This window comes from Mastigoproctus giganteus, chromosome 3 (genome assembly GCF_048544385.1).
Source record: "Mastigoproctus giganteus isolate SK-2022 chromosome 3, ASM4854438v1, whole genome shotgun sequence".
Taxonomy (NCBI): domain Eukaryota; kingdom Metazoa; phylum Arthropoda; class Arachnida; order Uropygi; family Thelyphonidae; genus Mastigoproctus; species Mastigoproctus giganteus.
Window position 1 is genome coordinate 30266584 of NC_143577.1, and position 19052 is coordinate 30285635.

The 19052-nt window shown below is 38.2% G+C and overlaps 1 protein-coding gene across 2 annotated transcripts in view; it reads right to left on the reverse strand.

Annotated features, from left to right (window-relative positions):
- The window catches only part of LOC150087838 (F-box only protein 38-like), a 146961-nt gene that overhangs the window by 115463 nt on the left and 12446 nt on the right, over positions 1–19052 (reverse strand). For both annotated transcript variants that reach the window (XM_090369226.1, XM_090369225.1), the window contains exons 2-3: positions 15881–16037; positions 1313–1475 (exon numbers count right to left, since the gene is read on the reverse strand). In XM_090369226.1, coding sequence (XP_090225352.1) covers positions 1313–1475; positions 15881–16037 — 320 coding nt within the window. The remainder of the gene's footprint in view (positions 1–1312; positions 1476–15880; positions 16038–19052) is intronic.

The following is a 19052-nucleotide window of genomic DNA, read 5'->3' on the forward strand; positions in this document are numbered from 1 at the left end:
TTAACGGAACTCAGTATCAGGTGTTTTTTATACTGTGTCCCGGTTTGCATAACGACTCGCTGGTCATAATGTTTTGGCTCATCAGTGTAATGCCAAACAACATAAGGTTGAAAATGGTCACAAGAGAAAAGCTGCATTAAAGAAGAGACCATCACTAAGTTATGATCTGGCGTGCCTACAGGACCACTCACCTCAACCACGTACTTGGAAGAATTGTTTGTGAGAAAAAGATCAAGAGTGTTGGTTGTATGTGATTAGGATTGTCTGGTATTCTGATGGGTAAATGACAGTGTGTGTGAGGTAATTAGTAATTGCAAAAGCCTCATTATCTCAACAAGCTGGATCTGTATGACTAAAATATTTAGGCCAACTGGAGCAGTGAACATTAAAATTACCAAGCGATATTACCTCACTGTTAGGAAAGTTGGGCTGGAGAAAGTCGAGCCAAAAAGAGAGGAAGCCAAAGAGTTCCAAATGATTAGTGGAATTGGGTGATCAATAGAAGTAACATATAAATTTGACAAAATGAGGTAGAGAGATTTTGAGCCAGAGAAGATTCCAAATTACTAAGGTTCTGACTGGGAATATCAGAATGGAAATATGCACAAGTACCACCTTTGAAGAAAAAGGATTTGTACAGTGAATAATTAGAACAACTGAGAGAACAGTGGTTGCATAAACCGATAATTAGGATTGTGTATGAAAAAGTAAGTGTGAGCTTGACAGATTGTAAGTGGAATGGGCATCACTGAGATTGGAATTGAGAACAAGTATATTTGTGAAATGAATGAGGAAGCATTTGGGAGGTTTAGATCTTTTCGCAGATAAGTTTGTTCTATTTGTTTGACTATTCACAATGTATTCAGTACTAAACAAAAGGTGGGGGATATGCTGTATGAAGTAATAAATTTTTTTATATTATGTACACACAGCAAGAATATATCCAGCTCCTTGACATAATAATGCCCCCCCACACACACTACTCAGACTCCCTCTGGTTACTATCTGGCAGAGAGGTAGTGGTATTATACAATATCTGATCTGGATGCCTCCTAGAGAATTGCCAATAGATTCAGTCCAGTGGGCCATGTAGTTGCCAGACTTCTGTCAAATTGGAAGAAAAAGTTCTTTCCCCTCCCCCCACCAAGTGGACTAAAAATCCAATGCTGTATATTTGCATGAGGAAGCAGTGAAAGTGTTAAGTAAAAAAAAATGCTAAATTGTAATCTTTGATTTTTTTGCAGTGAATATTAATAAACTTTATTTCTGAATTTTCATAAAAGCTAAATAAATCACTGTTTCTTATACATACTTTACAGCCTGTAATAACAACGGTATGCAGTTTTCGAAAACCACCATTTTTCCAACTGTCTTCAACAGCCCTTTGAATCAATCCGCCTAGGATAGGAACCCGCACTAATTCTAATCGTTCTAAAGAAGGAGCAGCACTCAGGGCCACAATAAGTGACAAATACCTAAAAAATTGTATATGAATAATGAGCATATCATATTTAAAAAATAAGTTTAATATAATTTGTTTAAAATTAATATACATAACATAACTTGTGAATGTATTTAACATTAAAGAACTCATAACAGAATTAATGTCTATGAATTTTGTTACAGAAGTCATTTATACAAACTGCTTTTTTTGTTTAAAAAAGGTACTTTATATGAATGATAAGAGTTATCAAGAAAGAATCACACTCCACTGATACAAAATAACAAAAGCATGGAACTAAAAATTACCTCAATTATTTTTCTGAAAATAAAAAAAGCATAATTGAAAAAAGCATAATGAAAATAATAATAATAATTTATAAGAATTTTGAAACAAAGTGTAAAAACACATCATCCTGACTCATATATATTACAATGTTAAATATGGTGACCCTGAAACTGTTTAAAATGCTAATTCAAACCACAGGTAAAGCAGGAAAGGAGTTCTATAAAAAATCTGGAGTTTGTCCCTCATGCTTAACCTGGTAGGGGTGAAGAATCTAACAGATGCCTTTCAAAAATAAAGTTCCTGCTTTACCCTTTAATTAATGATTAAAGATTGGAAATTATTTCTAGCTTCCTAAATATAATCATTAGTTCCTGAATTTTTTTCATATGGTTTCTGCAAAGTAATTAATGCAAGCACCTGTCAGGTGTCACACTACCATCAGTGTAACACGAATTTCCATTTGTTGTTGTTTTGGTTTTTAGGAGCATTAGCAACTAAGGCCATATTGCTCCGGGAATATGCGGTGGTCATTCCCTGACCTTTCCGCATCCTCCGTATTTGGTGGTGACGGGCTCGAACCCCGGTCTAATCAAGAAGCATGTGCTACGCACTTCTGCTCCTTCCCACCTGGCTACGGAGGCGCCCCATTTCCATTTGTACAAAATGTACCACGGGTCCACTCCCACTAGTTAACATCTAAGGTTACACAGTTATTTCTGAGAGTTTGACTAACATATAGGTTTAGTGCAAAAGCATCTTAACGTAGCCATCTACCAAAGCAGTTAAATTAATTAATTAAATTGGCATCGTTTTAGTTATATCTCATATTGTGAATGCCTTCACAACGAGTTGCCATGGTATTGTACTCCCTTGAATAAGTAACACCTCACCAGTGGAGAAGATTACTGTTATTTATTCTCAGTAGATACCACCATCCAGATGGCACCATTACAAAGCTTGTTGGCTTCTCCTTGGTGGGTGGGCAGGTACCCCGGTGTTGCAATAGTGACAAACCAGCTATGAAGTATAACTATTGCAACATCAGGGTACCTGCCCACCCACCGAGGAGAAGCCAACAAGCTTTGAAACGGTGCCATCTAGGTGGTGGTATCCACTGAGAATAAATAACAGTAGTCTTCTCCACTGGTGAAGTGTTACTTATTCAAGGTAGTACAATACCATGGAAACTCGCTGTGAAGGCATTCACAATATGAGATATAACTAAAATGATGCTTTTGCACTAACCTATAGTCATTCTACCTTGCAGCATGAGGCCTTTGTCCTTAAATATTTTTCTGAGAGTTTGTCATTGTTGCCACATAGTAAAGATGCAGAAATCCAACACAATACTCAATCAAAATGGCACTACTCTACAGGAAGCAAGATAAGTAGGTATCACATCATGCATTATGAAGAAATGTACCACATTTGAAATAAAATTTTGGAAAAATATGAAATTTTAAGTTTAGAATCGTAGCTAATATGAACACATATTTTTAAATTTTTTAGAAGTATTTTTTTTTTAATGAAAACCACAAACATGAGAGGTATTAGAATCTATAGTACTCAATACAGTGAATGGATTGGAGGTTGAGAAGATGAAAGAAGATATTTGTTAACATTAGACAAACTCTTGTAGATTGTAATTTTCAGGAAATATATATGAAGAAAGATTGTTCCAGAAAACGGAAGTTGAATGAATAAATGAGGAAGAAGAAAAGTTGGTTCTATGAGTTTGAAGCTGGACAGTAAAAGGATCTTGACTGGTGGTGGCATGTGTTCAGACTACGTTGAAAGAGAGAGCGGGAATTATAGAAGCCAATTCAGAAGAACAATGTCCATGGAAGTATCTATAGAAAAGACATGCAGCAGAAACAGTACGTCTATGAGACAACAAGTGGAGAGACTCTGTTAGAGATGAATCATTAATTAACCTAATTTCCCTCTTCTGAATGGAATCAAGAAGCCTGAGAGAGGTTTTGGGGGCATCACCCCAGATGTGGGAACAATATTCCATTGGCAGGGCGGATTTGCGATTTATACAGAGTGAGCAGCTGTTTGGAAGAAAAGTAACGCCGAGAGCGAAAGAGGAAACCAAGTTTTTTAGATGCAGAGGAAGCAATATTTGTAATGTGCTTATGCCAAGAGAGATCTTCTCTGGAGATTTTTGATCTTGCCTATAAATCAGAGTGTCATAGAAGATAAGTATAGGAGCAGAAGAATCCTTTTTGTGAGATATAAGACAGGACTGAGTTTTATATTGATTTAAATGAACTAAGTCATCACTGCCCCACTGGAGAATTACCTGTAGATCAGCATTTAAGGAATTAGTAGCAGATATTCGAGAAGTTGAAGCTGTTTGAGCAGGACAAGGTTTCTCAAAATGGAAAGTAGAATGTAATGTGCTATCATCAGCAAAAATATGGATAGGATTTCCAGTCAATGGAAGAAGGTCATTAATATACAAGAGGAAAAGAGTGGGTAGAAACAACTGACCCTTGGGGAACACGAGTATTAGTGGAGAAGTTAGAAGACAGAGAGCCAACTACCATCACCTGCAGTGAGTGGTCAGAGAGAAAACTGGATACCCAATTACAAAAAACTGTTGGCAAACCATAAGATAGAAGCTTATTTAGACGTTTATGTCAAACACGATCGAAGGCCTTTGAAATGTCAGGAGCAAATGTTTGTGTTTCTCTAAACTTTTCCATTGAATTTGTACATAGATGAGTAACTATTGAATGGGTTGTGCCTTTGCACCATGTTTTATTCATAGTGAACTGTTAAAGTCGATAATTAGCATAATTTTATTTGTATCTCATATTGTGAAATCAACCTTTGAATCAACTTTCATGAGTGGCCAAGATATTGCACTGCTTTGAATAATTAAAACGATGACAATTATTGACTTGGACAGTTCACTACGAACAAAACACGGTGCAAGGTACTGACCCATTCAATAGTGAAACTTCAGCATAGTCCCATTACTTCATGCAAAATAATTGCCATATATGGGTAACAAAGCCTGAATATCACCAGTGAATCAATATTGATGGAATCCATGTTGGCAACTGTTGATCAGATGGAAGGTTTCTAGATAAGTTTTGTTTGTTTGTTATTTGGTTTTTAGAAGCATTAGCAAGTAAGGCCATATTGCTCCGGGGATATGCAGTGGTCATTCCCTGACCTTTCCGCATCCTCCGTATTTAGTGGTCATGGGCTCGAACCCCGGTCTAATCAAGAAGCATGTGCTACACACTGCTGCTCCTACCAACCTGGCTACGGAAGCGGCGTTTATAGATAACAGTTGGTGTTAATTGATTTCTCCATTACTTTAGAAAGAGTAGAAGTAATTGCAATGGGACGATAATTGGAAGGGAGGGATATGTCACCATTTTTAGGAACTGGTTGGATATAGGGAAATTTCCAAGCAGAAGGAAAAACACCTTTGGAATAAGAAAGAGAAAAAAGGCAGCACTGAACAGAAGTAAGTTCAGGAGCACAGATTTTGAGAACAAGTGGAGAAATACCATCAAGACCTGGAGCTTTCTTAGCATCAAGATTCGTCAAAATCCTTCTGACATCCTTTTGACAGAAGACCACAGGAGGCACTGAATGGAGCATACTGGGCATTATGGGAGGTGGTTTACCAAGATCTTTAATACATGAGTTGAAACAAAAATAAGATGGTCAGCTTTCTCCTTGGCTGAAGTGGCAATAGAATCATCTGGTTTGACAGTGGTAGCAACAAAGATGGGCAAAAGTTGCAGCCAACAGCTTTGGCAAGAGACCAGAATGCTCGGCTATCATTTGGACAAGAAGCAAGTTTTCTACTTTTAGCCTGATAAAAACCAAGTTTGGACTGATTAATAACTGCTTTACAATTGTTGCAATCTTTGGTGTAGGCAGAAAATTTTGTATTCTTGTAATGCCAAACAACACAAGGTTGGGAATGGCCAAGAGAGAAAGTCTGCATTGGAGAAGAGACTATCACCATGTTGTGATCAGAGATACCTAGAGGAACACTCACCACAGCTGAAAATACTTAGAAGGGTTGTTTGTGACAAAAAGAGCAAGCATGCTGGATGTGCGGTTAGGATTGTCTGGTATTCTGGTATTTAAATGAACAATCTATGCGAGGTCATTAGTAATTGCAAAAGCCTCAGCATCTTGATCAGCCGGGTCCATGTGACTAGAAAATGTATGCCAGCTTGAGTTGTGAACATTAAAATCCAAGGAAAATTACCTCACTTTTAGGAAAGTTGGACTGGAGAAAGTCAAGGAGTTCCAAGTGATTAGTGGAGTTGGGAGAACGATAGAAGTAACAGACGAATTTGACAGAAAGTGGCAGAAAGATTTTAGGCCAGAGAACATCGAAAAGGAGATTCCAAATTATTAAGTCTCTGACAGAGAATATCAGAACAGACATATGCACAAGTACCACCTTTGAGGCAAAAGGAATCATACAGCGAAAAATTTGGGCATCTGAGATGAGCTGTAGTTGAATCAACCAATAACTGAGATTCTGTCAGAAAAAGTACATGGGGTCTGGCAGACTGTAAGTGTAAATGGACATCAATGAGATCAGAACTGAGACCACGTATATTTTTGAAATGAATGAGAAAGTGTTTGGAAGGTTTTGATCATTAGTGCAGATAAGTTTGCTCTATTAGTGTGAAAATTCATTGTGTATTCGGTAGTAAGAAAAAGTGGGGAGGGGACAACATGCTGTATGAAGTAATCAAATTATTGGATATGACATACGCATGGTAAGAATATTATTATTATTATAATCCATATGGTACAAGGAAGCCTGAAGCTTACGCTGCACCGACCAAAAAAAACTGTTGGCAAACCAACAGTTTTTTTTGAGAGAGAGAGAGAAGTAGAAAGGAATCTCCAAGAAAGAGAAGTAGAAAGGAATCTCCAAGAAAGAGAAGAATGATGATATGCAGCTCAGGACCCTGGGTGTACCAAGCCCATACTCACCAGATGTGAGCCCCTATACCCAGATCCTTGATAACATGGATTTGACAATACCCCCCACATATACACTACCTGGACTCCCTCCAGTCATTATCTGGCAGAGTAGAGGTAGTGAGATTATACACTAGCTGATCTGGAAGCCTCCCAGAGAGTTACCAATAGGTTCGGTCTGGTGTACTAACTAGCGGCTGGCCTGCGAACACCATTTTAGAGCTGTATCCTTGAAATGTAAGGAAGATTGGATCTTGCCATAATGCCCATCATAACTTTAAAAGACATCGATCATACTGCATAATGGAAGAGACAGGTGAGGGTTTACTGGGGCTTTGCTCTGGAAACTAAACATGGGTTCCACCACTTCAAGCCTCCAATAAGCAAAGTGGTGGCATTGCATTAGTTGATGAGAGTCATCTACCACCTAGTATTGCCTAGTAACACAGAGAAGTTGCATTCTTGTGTGGTGTGGGCATCACACCTTGACCCCTGCTTACGTTGGTTCGCACCTGGGTGGTCATCCACAGTGTGCTAGGTGCTGTATTTCAGGACTTGCACATGGGGATTATACCCAGGGTTAATAACAGTCCCACCATACTGAAGGTGAAAGCAGGGGATTTGGCTGTCACAACCAACCGGACTTCACCAAAATTAGGTCCACTTGACTTGAGTGTCACCTGAATATCAGTTCTATCAGCATTTCAGACTCCCAGGTAGCAAGCACAGCTTGGCTTATCTGAGAATATCTGAGAGAATGTCTGCAGCACCCTCATGGACCAAATAAGCTGAAATATACATATGCATATTTAAAATTTCATGCATTTAATAATGTTTTCAACTGGAAAGTAGATCAAAATAATAGATTCAAGTCTATATTTTTTTAATGATACGGTTTTTAAATTTATCCAAAGAATAAATATTTTTTTTGATTTTTTGAAAATAACAAGCAATTAGAGAAATTTATTTTTTTAAATTTAAAACTGTTATAAGGTTTGCATGACCACTACTGGGTTAAACTCAGATTGTAGATTTTCTATGACAATTCAATTTGCTTTCAAGATGCCACAAGTATCCTTTAAGACTCGTAACAGATTATTATAATATAATGTGAACTTTTATAAAGAGATGCACCCTAAAACCTAAGGAAATTATGGCAAGAAACTATGGAGGGAATGCTTCTAACAACTTAAGCTGATTATTAAAACAGGTATATATAGAGTGTCTTGAAATCAATGTCAATATTTATTGAGGGAATGGTTCATTAAAATACAAGAAGAAAAGTCCACACTCCATTTATTTGAAGTAGGGACAATGGGTTTTGAGTTAGAGCATTAAACACATTAGTGACGTCATTTCCACTTCTGGCATTTTGCGTATAAGAGTAAATTTATGAAAAGCAATTATTATGAAAAGGCTTATTTTGATTAGAACATTTATGTAAAAACGTTTTTTTTTTTTAATTATTACTAAGTATCTGAATAAAGTTATTTTCATTGATTAAAATTTAACTATGAATTGAAGAGCACTCAGAAATTCAATAACGTCCTACAGCCAGAATAAATGAATTTTATTGGTAATGCAATCAAACTGAAACATGATCCTGAGAAATATCACAAAAGATGATTGAAATGAGTGCCATGTGGCTTCAACACAGTATGAAAAGGAATCCCATACAAGTACAAGTACAAGCAGCAACTGTGCTGTTTTTAATAGCAGCAATAGCTTCAAGTTAACAACATCTGGACTGTTAACTTCTGTGGCGTAATTTGTTTCATGTTACCCCACACATAAAAACCCAACAGGTTAAGGTCAGGAGAGCATGGAAGCCAAGAAATAGGACCTCCAGGACCAATCCAGTGATTCCAGTAACAATCATTTAAGAATGTTCTTACTTGTCATCTAAAATGTTGAAACAGTTTCAAGAAACTAGCAGTGTGCCATACCAGAAAAGAGCAGGAAGGTCTAATATATCTGCAGATAAGAGTTTGAAAATTCAGGAAGTGTAGTAAAATCTATCCACTTGAGCAAACCTGCAGTTGCAAATACCATGAGCAAATTGCAAAGGGTGGTTCATACGAGACTGAAACATTATTCTTACAAAGAGCAAATCATCCAGGAAATTAAACCCCATGACAAAGCACAACAAGAGGAATTCACGTTCTCAATCATACAGATAAAAATGAGAATGTGGAAAATGTAATTTTCAGTTATAAAGCGCCATTCTACCTGTCTGATAAAGGCACAATTGTCACATATGGGGATCTGAAATTCCCCACTCAGTTCAGTTCAAGGACATTACAGTCCCAAGGTAAATGTTTGGAGTGCACTGTCCTTCAGGCAGGTAATTAGACCATTTTTCTTCCATAAAAACACTTAGAACTTCACAAATTACTTTTATATACTTGAATTATTATATGTAGCACCTCAGCTAGATGATATGCAGCTACGTGTTTTCTATCAGCAAGATGGGGCATGGCCACACTGAAGCTTGCATGTGTGCAATTTCTTCAAAAAATAAAATTTCTTAACCAATGGATTGGCTGAGATGGTTCTATTTCATAACTTCCTCATTTCTCAGATATCATACTTATGGATTTCTTTGTATGGGGCTACATAGAGGACAAGGTGTATGCAAAAAAAAGTTAACAACATCGTGGTTAAAACACTGGGTTGAACAGACAGTGGCTTCCATGTCTAAAGAGATGCTTCAACACAGTATAACAGTAAACTTTATAAGCAGTGCAGAATTGCAATTTGGGGAGTACAATGTGTACAGAAAGGACATACAGGACAGGAAGGGAGGAGGGGTTATGCTGTTAGTTAAGAAACGCAAAATCTAAGGAAGTGCATCCAATTGATGTTGGTGGACAATGCAAGATTGAGTGTGTTTGGTGTGACATAAGCACCGGGAAAGGAAAAATGAGAGTAGGTGTGTGTTATAGGCCTAATGAATCTGATGAGTATAATGAGCAATTGTGCAGAGAAATAGAGTGGACCAATAAATCAGAATGTCTTATAATGGGGGATTTTAACTTTCCAGATATTGACTGGAACTTGTGGATTGGTCACTCGCATACTAGCAACTTTTTTGGATTTACTGGATGCCTGTTTTCTACAGCAGCATGTTCGAGAGACAACCAGTAGGAGTAATACCATTGATCTGATTATTAGCAGTGATTATTCATGCATTAAGAATTTGCAGATAAAGGAACCACTGAGTGACAATGATCACAATGTACTGATATGGGAATTGCTTAAAGATATAACTACCATCAAGGATAAAGGGAAGGGTTTTTGCTTTTGTAAAGATAACTACAGGGGTCTCAGATAGTTTTTTTAAATTCTGTACAGTGGGATCAACTGGCGATGTTACCAACAGTAAATTCTAAATGTCGATCAATTCGGCCCTGGAAAGATTGTGCAAGGCTCAAGGGGTAGAATTTTTTTCAGCCTGGACTGTACTTGTTAACAGGAGAGATTGCTTCTACAGGGATGGGATACACTTAAATAAAGGGTGCAAGAATATTTGCTGATGCTATCAAGGCAGTGTTAGGTGGGTCGGAAAACTACTAGCTTGGGGGGGAGACAAAGACCAATAGATTGACAGTAGCCACTGGCAGAGGTGAAAGAGATTCTTGCACTGCTTCTATTAGAATGAGCAGAAGCCTCAAAAACAAGATGCATGGTATTTCAGAGACTGCTGGGAGCCATTGTGGTACAAGTAAACACATGGGTTGTGTTAGAGTAGCTAAGAATAGAAACAGGTGCAGGTATACTTGCGTGTACACCAATGCTAGGAGTTTAGTAAATAAATTTGATGAATTTGAGGTATTGCTCAAAACATCGAGGGCAGATATTGTTGGGATATCAGAGACGTGGTGTCACACAGATATAAGGGATGCAGAACTGCAATTTGGGGAGTACAACGTCTACAGAAAGGATAGACAGGATAGGAAGGGAGGAGGGGTTATGTTATTAGTTAAGAAACACATAAAAACCAAGGAAGTGAAGCCAGTCGACATCGCTGGACAGTGCAGTGTGGAGTCAGTTTGGTGTGACATAAATATTGGGAGATCAAAATTGAGAGTAGGAGTGTGCTATAGGCCTAATGATTCTGATGAGTATAATAAGGAACTGTACAGGGAAATAGAGTGGGCCAGTAAATCAGAGTGTCTTATAATGGGAGATTTTAATTTCCCAGATATTGACTGGAATTTGGGGGCTGGTTACTCACACACTAGCAGGACTTTTGTGGATTTATTGGATGATTGTTTTCTACATCAGCATGTTCGGGAGGCAACTAGAGGGAGTAATACTCTTGATTTGATTATTAGCAGTGATTCTTCATGCATTAAGAATCTGCAGATAAATGAACCACTAGGTGGCAGTGATCACAGTGTGCTGAAGTGGGATTTACTCAAAGAGGTAACTACCATTAGGGGTAAAGGGAAGGGTTATTGCTTCCGTAAAGGCGACTACGATGGACTGAGACAGTATTTAAATTCTATACAGTGGGACCAACTGATGATGTCACCAACAGCAAATTCAAAATGAGAAGCATTCAAAGAACTTATCTTGGAAGCTACTAGGCTTTACATACCAACTAAGAAATATTGTTCAAGGTTTAGGCCAAAATGGATGTCAGATGAACTAATGAGGCATATGGCAGAGAAGAAAAATGGATGGGATACATACAAATTAACACATGACACAGAAGCCTACGATAGATACAAGTTGATATGCAACCAAGTTACAAAGGAGGTTAGGCAGGCGAAGGCAGATTACGAGAAATCCTTGGCAAGGGATGCAAAGAAAAACAGCAAAGAGTTCTTTACTTATGTAAACTCTAGAAGGAAGGGGATGAATCAGATTGGTCCACTTGATATTGATGGGTCAAGTGTTGATGATCCTGCTCAGGTAGCTAACAAACTAAATGAATATTTTGCATCGACATTCACACATGAGGAGTTATTGAGGAGAAACTGTTGAAGATAAACACAAGAAAGGCACCCGGGGTGGATGGGATCTATCCAGTTATATTAAAGGAGGCAGCAAAGGAAGTAAGCAAACCTTTAGCCATAATTATGAGAGCTTCCTTGGACTCAGGGGAGGTACCCATAGACTGGAAATGTGCAAATGTGACCCCAATTCACAAAGGAGGATCAAAGGCTGACACAAGTAATTATAGACCTGTGAGCTTAACTTCTGTTCCAGGAAAATTAATGGAGGCACTGGTTAAAGAAGCACTGCAGGATCATTTAGACAAGACTTCAGTTATAGCTCAGACACAGCATGGTTTTGTTAAGGGGAAGTCTTGCCTGACCAACTTGATTGGATACTATGATGCAGTCACAAAAGAACTGGATGCAGGGAATAACTTTGATATTATATACTTGGATCTTAGAAAGGCTTTTGATACTGTTGCACATGGAAGACTGCTACACAAATTGGAGCAGTGTGACATTGGAGGCAAATTGCTGCTATGGATAAAGGGGTGGTTGAGGGGGAGAAGACAGAGAGTGGTAATCAATGGACACTGCTCATCGTGGACTGATGTTATTAGTGGAGTCCCTCAGGGCTCAGTGTTGGGTCCATTATTGTTTTCTGTATTTATAAATGATATTGATGATGGTATATCGGGCTTAATGTCCAAGTTTGCAGACGATACAAAGGTTGGCAGGGTTGTCAAGGACACTACTGACACTATGCTGCTGCAACAGGATCTGGAAAGGTTGAGCAGATGGGCTGAGAGGTGGAAAATGAAGTTTAACATTGATAAATGTAAAGTACTACACATGGGAAACAGCAACCCCAGAGCAACGTATCAACTCTGTGGTACTACACTGACAGTGGTAGAGAATGAAAGGGACTTGGGGGTGGTTGTGCAGGCAGATATGAAGTTCTCTGAGCAGTGCAGACGGGCTGCAAGAGTAGCTCATGGAGTATTGTCAATGATATACAGGAATTTTTCCAGCAGGGATAAGGAGGTGATTATTTCATTGTATAAGGCGATGGTCAGGCCACACCTAGAGTACTGTATACAGGTCTGGAGACCTCATTTCAAGAAGGATGTAGAGCTGCTGGAACGAGTACAGAGAAGGGCAACAAGATTAGTGAATGGAACAAAGGGGTGCTCTTACGAAGAAAGGCTTAAGTTTTGCAAATTACAGTGTCTGGAGACTAGGCACCAGCGAGGTGATCTGATAGAGGTGTATAAAGCCTTGAATGGTTTAAGCATGCTCAATGCTGATGGGATTCTTCCTCTAGCTCAGAGAAATCACCTGAGAGGGCATAAATTCAAATTGAGGAAAGACAGATGTAGGATAGACGTGCGGAAATTTGCCTTTAGCCAGCGGTTGGTTGGTTTGTGGAACAGACTTCCATCCCTTGTGGTGGAGGTTGATAGCCTAAATAAGTTTAAGGCTCAGCTGGACAGGTATTTTGAACGAACAGAGGGGTGAAGTGGAAGTGGGTGTTTTTTTTTTTTTTTTTTTTTTTTTGGCTGATGCTGCATAAGCTTGCTTTCTTGCATCAAATGCCTCTACTAATGCTAATGCTAATAGTTTTTTAAATTCTGTACAGTGGGATCAACTGGCGATGTTACCAACAGTAAATTCTAAATGGGAAGCATTCAAGGAATTAATCGTGGAAGCTACTAAAAGTTTTCATACCTATTAAGAAATATTGTTCAAGGTTTAGGCCTAAATGGTTATCAAATGACCTAATGAGACTCGTGACAGAGAAGAAAAATGCATGGGATGCATATAAATTATCAAGCGACTCAGAAGCCTATGGCAGATATAAGCTTGTCTGTAATCAGGTCACAAAGGAGTTTAGGCAGGCAAAGGCAGATTAAGACAAATCTTTTGGCAAAGGATGCTAAGAAAAACAGCAAGGATTTCTTTACTTATATAAACTCTAAAAGGAAGGGGATGAATCTGATTGGTCCACTTGATATCAATGGTTCGACTGTTGATGATCCTGCTCAGGTAGCTGATAAACTGAATAAGTATTTTGCATCTACATTCACACATGAGGAGTTATTAAATGAGGGGAATGCCAGAGGTTTATCAAACTCTAAAAGAGAGCTAAGTGATTTTGTAATAACAGAGCAAAGTGGAGGAGAAATTGTTGAAGTTAAACATAAGGAAGGCACCTAGGGTGGATGGGAGATATCCAGTTATATTAAAGAGGGCAGCAAAATAAGCAAGCAAACCCTTAGCCATAATTATGAGAGCTTCCTTGGACTCAGGGGAGGTCCCCATGGACTGGAGGTGTGCAAATGTATCACCAATTCACAAAGATGGTTCAAAAGGTGACACAAGTAACTATAGACCTGTTAGTTTAACTTGTGTTCCGGGGAAAATAATGGAGTCACTGGTTAAAGAAGCATTGCAGCATCATCTACACAAGACTGCAGTAACAGTTAAGACCCAGCATGTGTTTGTTAAAGGGAGGTCTCATCTGACCAATTTGATTGGATACTATGATGTACTCACAAAGGAACTTAATGTCAAAAATAATTTTGATATCATATACTTGGATTTCAGGAAAGCTTTTGATACTGTTACACATGGAAGACTGCTGTACAAATTGGAGAGGTATGGCATTAAGGGTAAGTTGCTACAATGGATAAAGGGATGGTTGAGTGGGAGATGACAGACAGTGGTAATCAATGGACACTGCTCTTCATGGACAAATGTTATTAGTGGAGTTCCCCAGGGTTCGGTGCTGGGCCCATTGTTGTTTTGTGTATTCATCAATGATATTGATGAAGGTATATCAGGATTAATGTCCAAGTTTGCAGATGATACAAAGGTTGGCAGTGTTGTTAACAACAGTATGCTACTCCAACTGGATCTAGATAAGTTGGGCAAATGGGCCGAGAAGTGGCAACTGAAGTTTTTTTTTTCTTTTTTTTTTCTTGTTAGTTGTTGGCGCATCAACTTCTATGGCCATAATGCACTCCCAAAGTTTTTGCATTTTACTGTGATCCAAGCCCGAGGCGGGAATCGAACCCGCGACCTTTGGGTTGCCAGGCATGCACTTTACCTACCTGGCTAGCCTGGTCGGCCAGCAACTGAAGTTTAACATTGACAAATGCAAAGTACTGCATATGGGTAGCAATAACTTAAAAGAAACATACTAACTGTGTGGTACTACACTGAAGGAAGTGGAAAGTGAAAAAGACCTGAGGGTAATTGTGCAGTCAAATATGAAGTTCGCTGAGCAGTGCAGATGGGCTGCGAGGGCAGGTCATGGAGTCTTGTCAATGATATATAGGAATTTTGCTAGCAGGGACAGGGAAGTGGTTATCCTGTTATACAAGGCAATGATCAGGTACAAACCTAGAGTACTGCGTACAGGTCTGGAGGTCTCATTTTAGGAAAGGATGTAGAGTTGCTAGAATGAGTACAAAGAAGGACAACAAGATTGGTGAGGGGAACAAAGGGGTGCTCTTACCAAGAAAGGCTTAAGTTCTGCAAATTGCAGCGCCTGGAAAGTAGGAACCTGTGAGGTGATCTGATTGAGGTGTATAAGGCCTGGAATGGGTTGAGCAAGCTAAATGATGATGGGATTCTTCCTCTTGCTCAGATTAAGAACCTGATGGGGCATAGATTCAAATTGAGGAAAGACAGTTGTAGAATAGATGTGCGGAAATTTGCCTTTAGCCAAAGGGTGGTTGATTGGTGGAACAGACTTCCATCTTTTGTTGTGGAAGACGTTAGCCTAAATAAATTTAAGTCTGAGCTGTATAGGCATTTGGAACGAATGGAGGGTTGAAATGGGAGGGGGTTTTTTTTGTTTTTTTTTTTTTTGGCTGATGCTGAATAAGCTTACTTTCTTGCATCGTATTCCTCTGCTAATGCTAAAACCCTTACAATTGGTTACCATCTTAACAACCTGCATGCTACCAAAAGTTCCTATTTTGGTTGTGTGATAAGAAATTCTTTGATTTGCTTTATTAAGTGCAACAAACCATTTTACAATATCTATTACAATAAAATTTTAATTGAGTTTCATAATCAGGTGAGTAATTTATAGACATTGTACATCACCCCCACCTCACAAACACTGACTAAAAGTCTTTCAGTCCTTCACAAAGGAAATACTGGAAACTGAAAGTCAACATACTGACATTATGGGAATTATAATACAAATTCTTCCTACCTGAGCGCTACTGGTGGACCCATGCAATGTCTCATGACAAATGTCTTCAAATTTGGTGCCATAAACACACGAAAAGGGTGTGGCCTTGTGAATCGTACCCATTGCAAATACAAATGTTTCAAATCAGGCATAATAGTTAAATCAGGAACTTCTACTCCTAAAAATATTTAAATGATTTGTTATTTGAAATAAAATAACTGTTTTAACAACTTAATATCTGAATTACTGTTACTAGTAACACAATATAATTAAGAGGTATTGCAATAGGGGATATCCTGACTTTATTATAATAAATAAAACTTTAACAATTCTCATATGTTTATATAAATGTTTACAGCAAAAAATTATTAGAATGTGAAAAATCTGCACATGAACATGCAAATCACCTTTGAAATAATTAACATTAACATGTGAAGTATGAGATAGACACGGCTCATTTTCTGCATTTTTTCATTAACCGCAAAGCAATTAATACATTAAATATATGACTGAATGATGCACCTTAAACCAGTTTGAAGAGCCCTTGAGACATAGGAGGCTGGCAGAACATACCAAGGTGTGGCTCAAGTGCATGGAGCACCACAAAGTGTCATTTTCAGACCTCAGAATCAATTTCAAGAGACTAGAACAATATGAAAATAAAATCAAGGCCACCAACAATCAACTCTGCAAACAAGTGACTATTCTTTGATTATTAATTGCAAATCAGAATTGATGGAATAATGCTACATAACTGAAATGTGAATTCTATTCATATTTCACAATTCTATTCTATTCAGGACTGCTGAGGGTCCTCAAGGAACAAGCAAATACATGAGCTGTGTTAGGGTGACTAAGAGTAAGAACAAATGTATGTTTTTTTTTTTTTTTTTTTTTTTGGTAGTTGTTGGCGCATAGGCTTCTGTGGCCATAATGCACCTCCAAAGGTTTTTGCAGTACTTTGATCCAAGCCCGAGGCGGGAATCGAACCCGCGACCTTTGGGTTACTAGGTAGGTACTTTACCCACCCGGCTAGCCCGGTCGGCACAGATGTATGTATACCTGCATGAACTTTAATGCTAGGAGCATAGTAAATGAATTTGAAGTACTGTTTAAGTCAGTGGTGCATTATCCCATAGGCAAAAAAAAATCTGCCTAGGGGCACTATAAGAGGGGGAGGACCACAAAATCACTGTTTCAAAAACTCATTGCTGTTTTTTACTAATATTTTTTAAGTGATTTTTTATCGAAAACTGAACTTTCTACCTGCCAAGGTCAATGAACTTTACTTGAAGGTTAATTTGAAAATTGTTTTTTTCAAAAATGGTTTTACCGATTTTGATGAAATTTTATATTTAGTTCTTATGTCATATAATTTGTTTGTTTTGTTGTCACAAATAAAATGAAATTGAAAATGTTCTTTATTAATTAGTTTTTTCTTTAGATGGGGTCCCCAAATTCCATTTTGCCTTGGACCCCATGAAGGTATAGAGGGGGGCCACCAAATTCCATTTTGCTTTGCGTCTCATGAAGGTATAATGCACCACTGGGTTAAGTCATCAAATGTGGACATTGTAGGGATATCACAGACATGGTGTCACTCAGATATAAGCAATGCAGAATTTGAATATGGGGAGTACAGTGTATATAGAAAGGACAGAAGACAGGAGGGGGAAGGAGGGGTTATGCTCTCAATTAAGAACTCATTAAAACTAAGGCAATGCAACCAGTTAACTAGGTGGCCAGTACAATGTTCAGTCAGAGTGACATAAGCACTGGGAAAACAAAAATGAGAGTAGTACGGGCATGTTATAGGCCTAACAACTGTGATGAGTATAATGAACAATTATACAGAAACAGAATGGACCAGTAAATCTGAATGTCTTATAATGGGTGATTTTAAATTTCCATATAATGAATGGAATTTGTCAATATCTGGAATTGTTCATTCACACACTAGCAAGACTTTATGGATTTATTGGATGACCCTTTTCTACAGCAACATGTTAGAAAGGCAACAAGGGGAAGAAACATTCTTAATCTGATTACCAGCAGTGATTCTTCAGGCATTAATCATCTGTAGGTAAAACACTCACTAGATGGGTCTTTTACCTGCAAGTTTCAGTTATCACAGTGTATGAAGTGAGATCATTGAAAGAGTAAAGAGAAAAGTGTTTGCTTTCATAATAGTGACTACGGTGGTCTCAGATAGTTCTTAAATTCTATACAGTGGAACCAACTGATGTTACCAACAACAAATTCTAAATTGAAAGTATTCGGAGAAGTAATTGTAGAAGCTACTAGACTTTTCATACCAACTAAAAAATAATGCTGAAGGGTTAGACCAAATAACCTAATGAAACTCTTCGCAGAGAAGAAAAATATGCGGGATGCATATAAATTATCAGTTGATACAGAAGCCTGTTTGTTTGTTGTTTGGTTTTTTAAGGAGCATTAGCAACTAAGGCCATATTGCTCCGGGATATGCGGTGGTCATTCCCTGACCTTTCCGCATCCTCCGCATTTGGTGGTGACGGGCTCGAACCCCGGTTTAATCAAGAAGCGTGTGCTACGCACTGCTGCTCCTTCCCACCTGGCTACGGAGGCACTGACAGAAGCCTGTAGGAGATGTTTTAGTCTGCAGTCAAGTCTAGGCAAACTAAGGCAGATTTATAAGAAGCATTTGGCAAAGGATGAAAAAGAAAACAGCAAAGACTTCTTTATTATATAAACACTAGAAGGGAATGAATCCTATTGTTCTACTTCACAAACCTATACCATAATTATGAGCATCTTTGAATTCTGAGGAGATCCCTGTGGACTGGAGATGTGTAGATGAGTATAATGAACAATTATACAGAAACAGAATGGACCAGTAAATCTGAATGTCTTATAATGGGTGATTTTAAATTTCCATATAATGAATGGAATTTGTCAATATCTGGAATTGTTCATTCACACACTAGCAAGACTTTATGGATTTATTGGATGACCCTTTTCTACAGCAACATGTTAGAAAGGCAACAAGGGGAAGAAACATTCTTAATCTGATTACCAGCAGTGATTCTTCAGGCATTAATCATCTGTAGGTAAAACACTCACTAGATGGGTCTTTTACCTGCAAGTTTCAGTTATCACAGTGTATGAAGTGAGATCATTGAAAGAGTAAAGAGAAAAGTGTTTGCTTTCATAA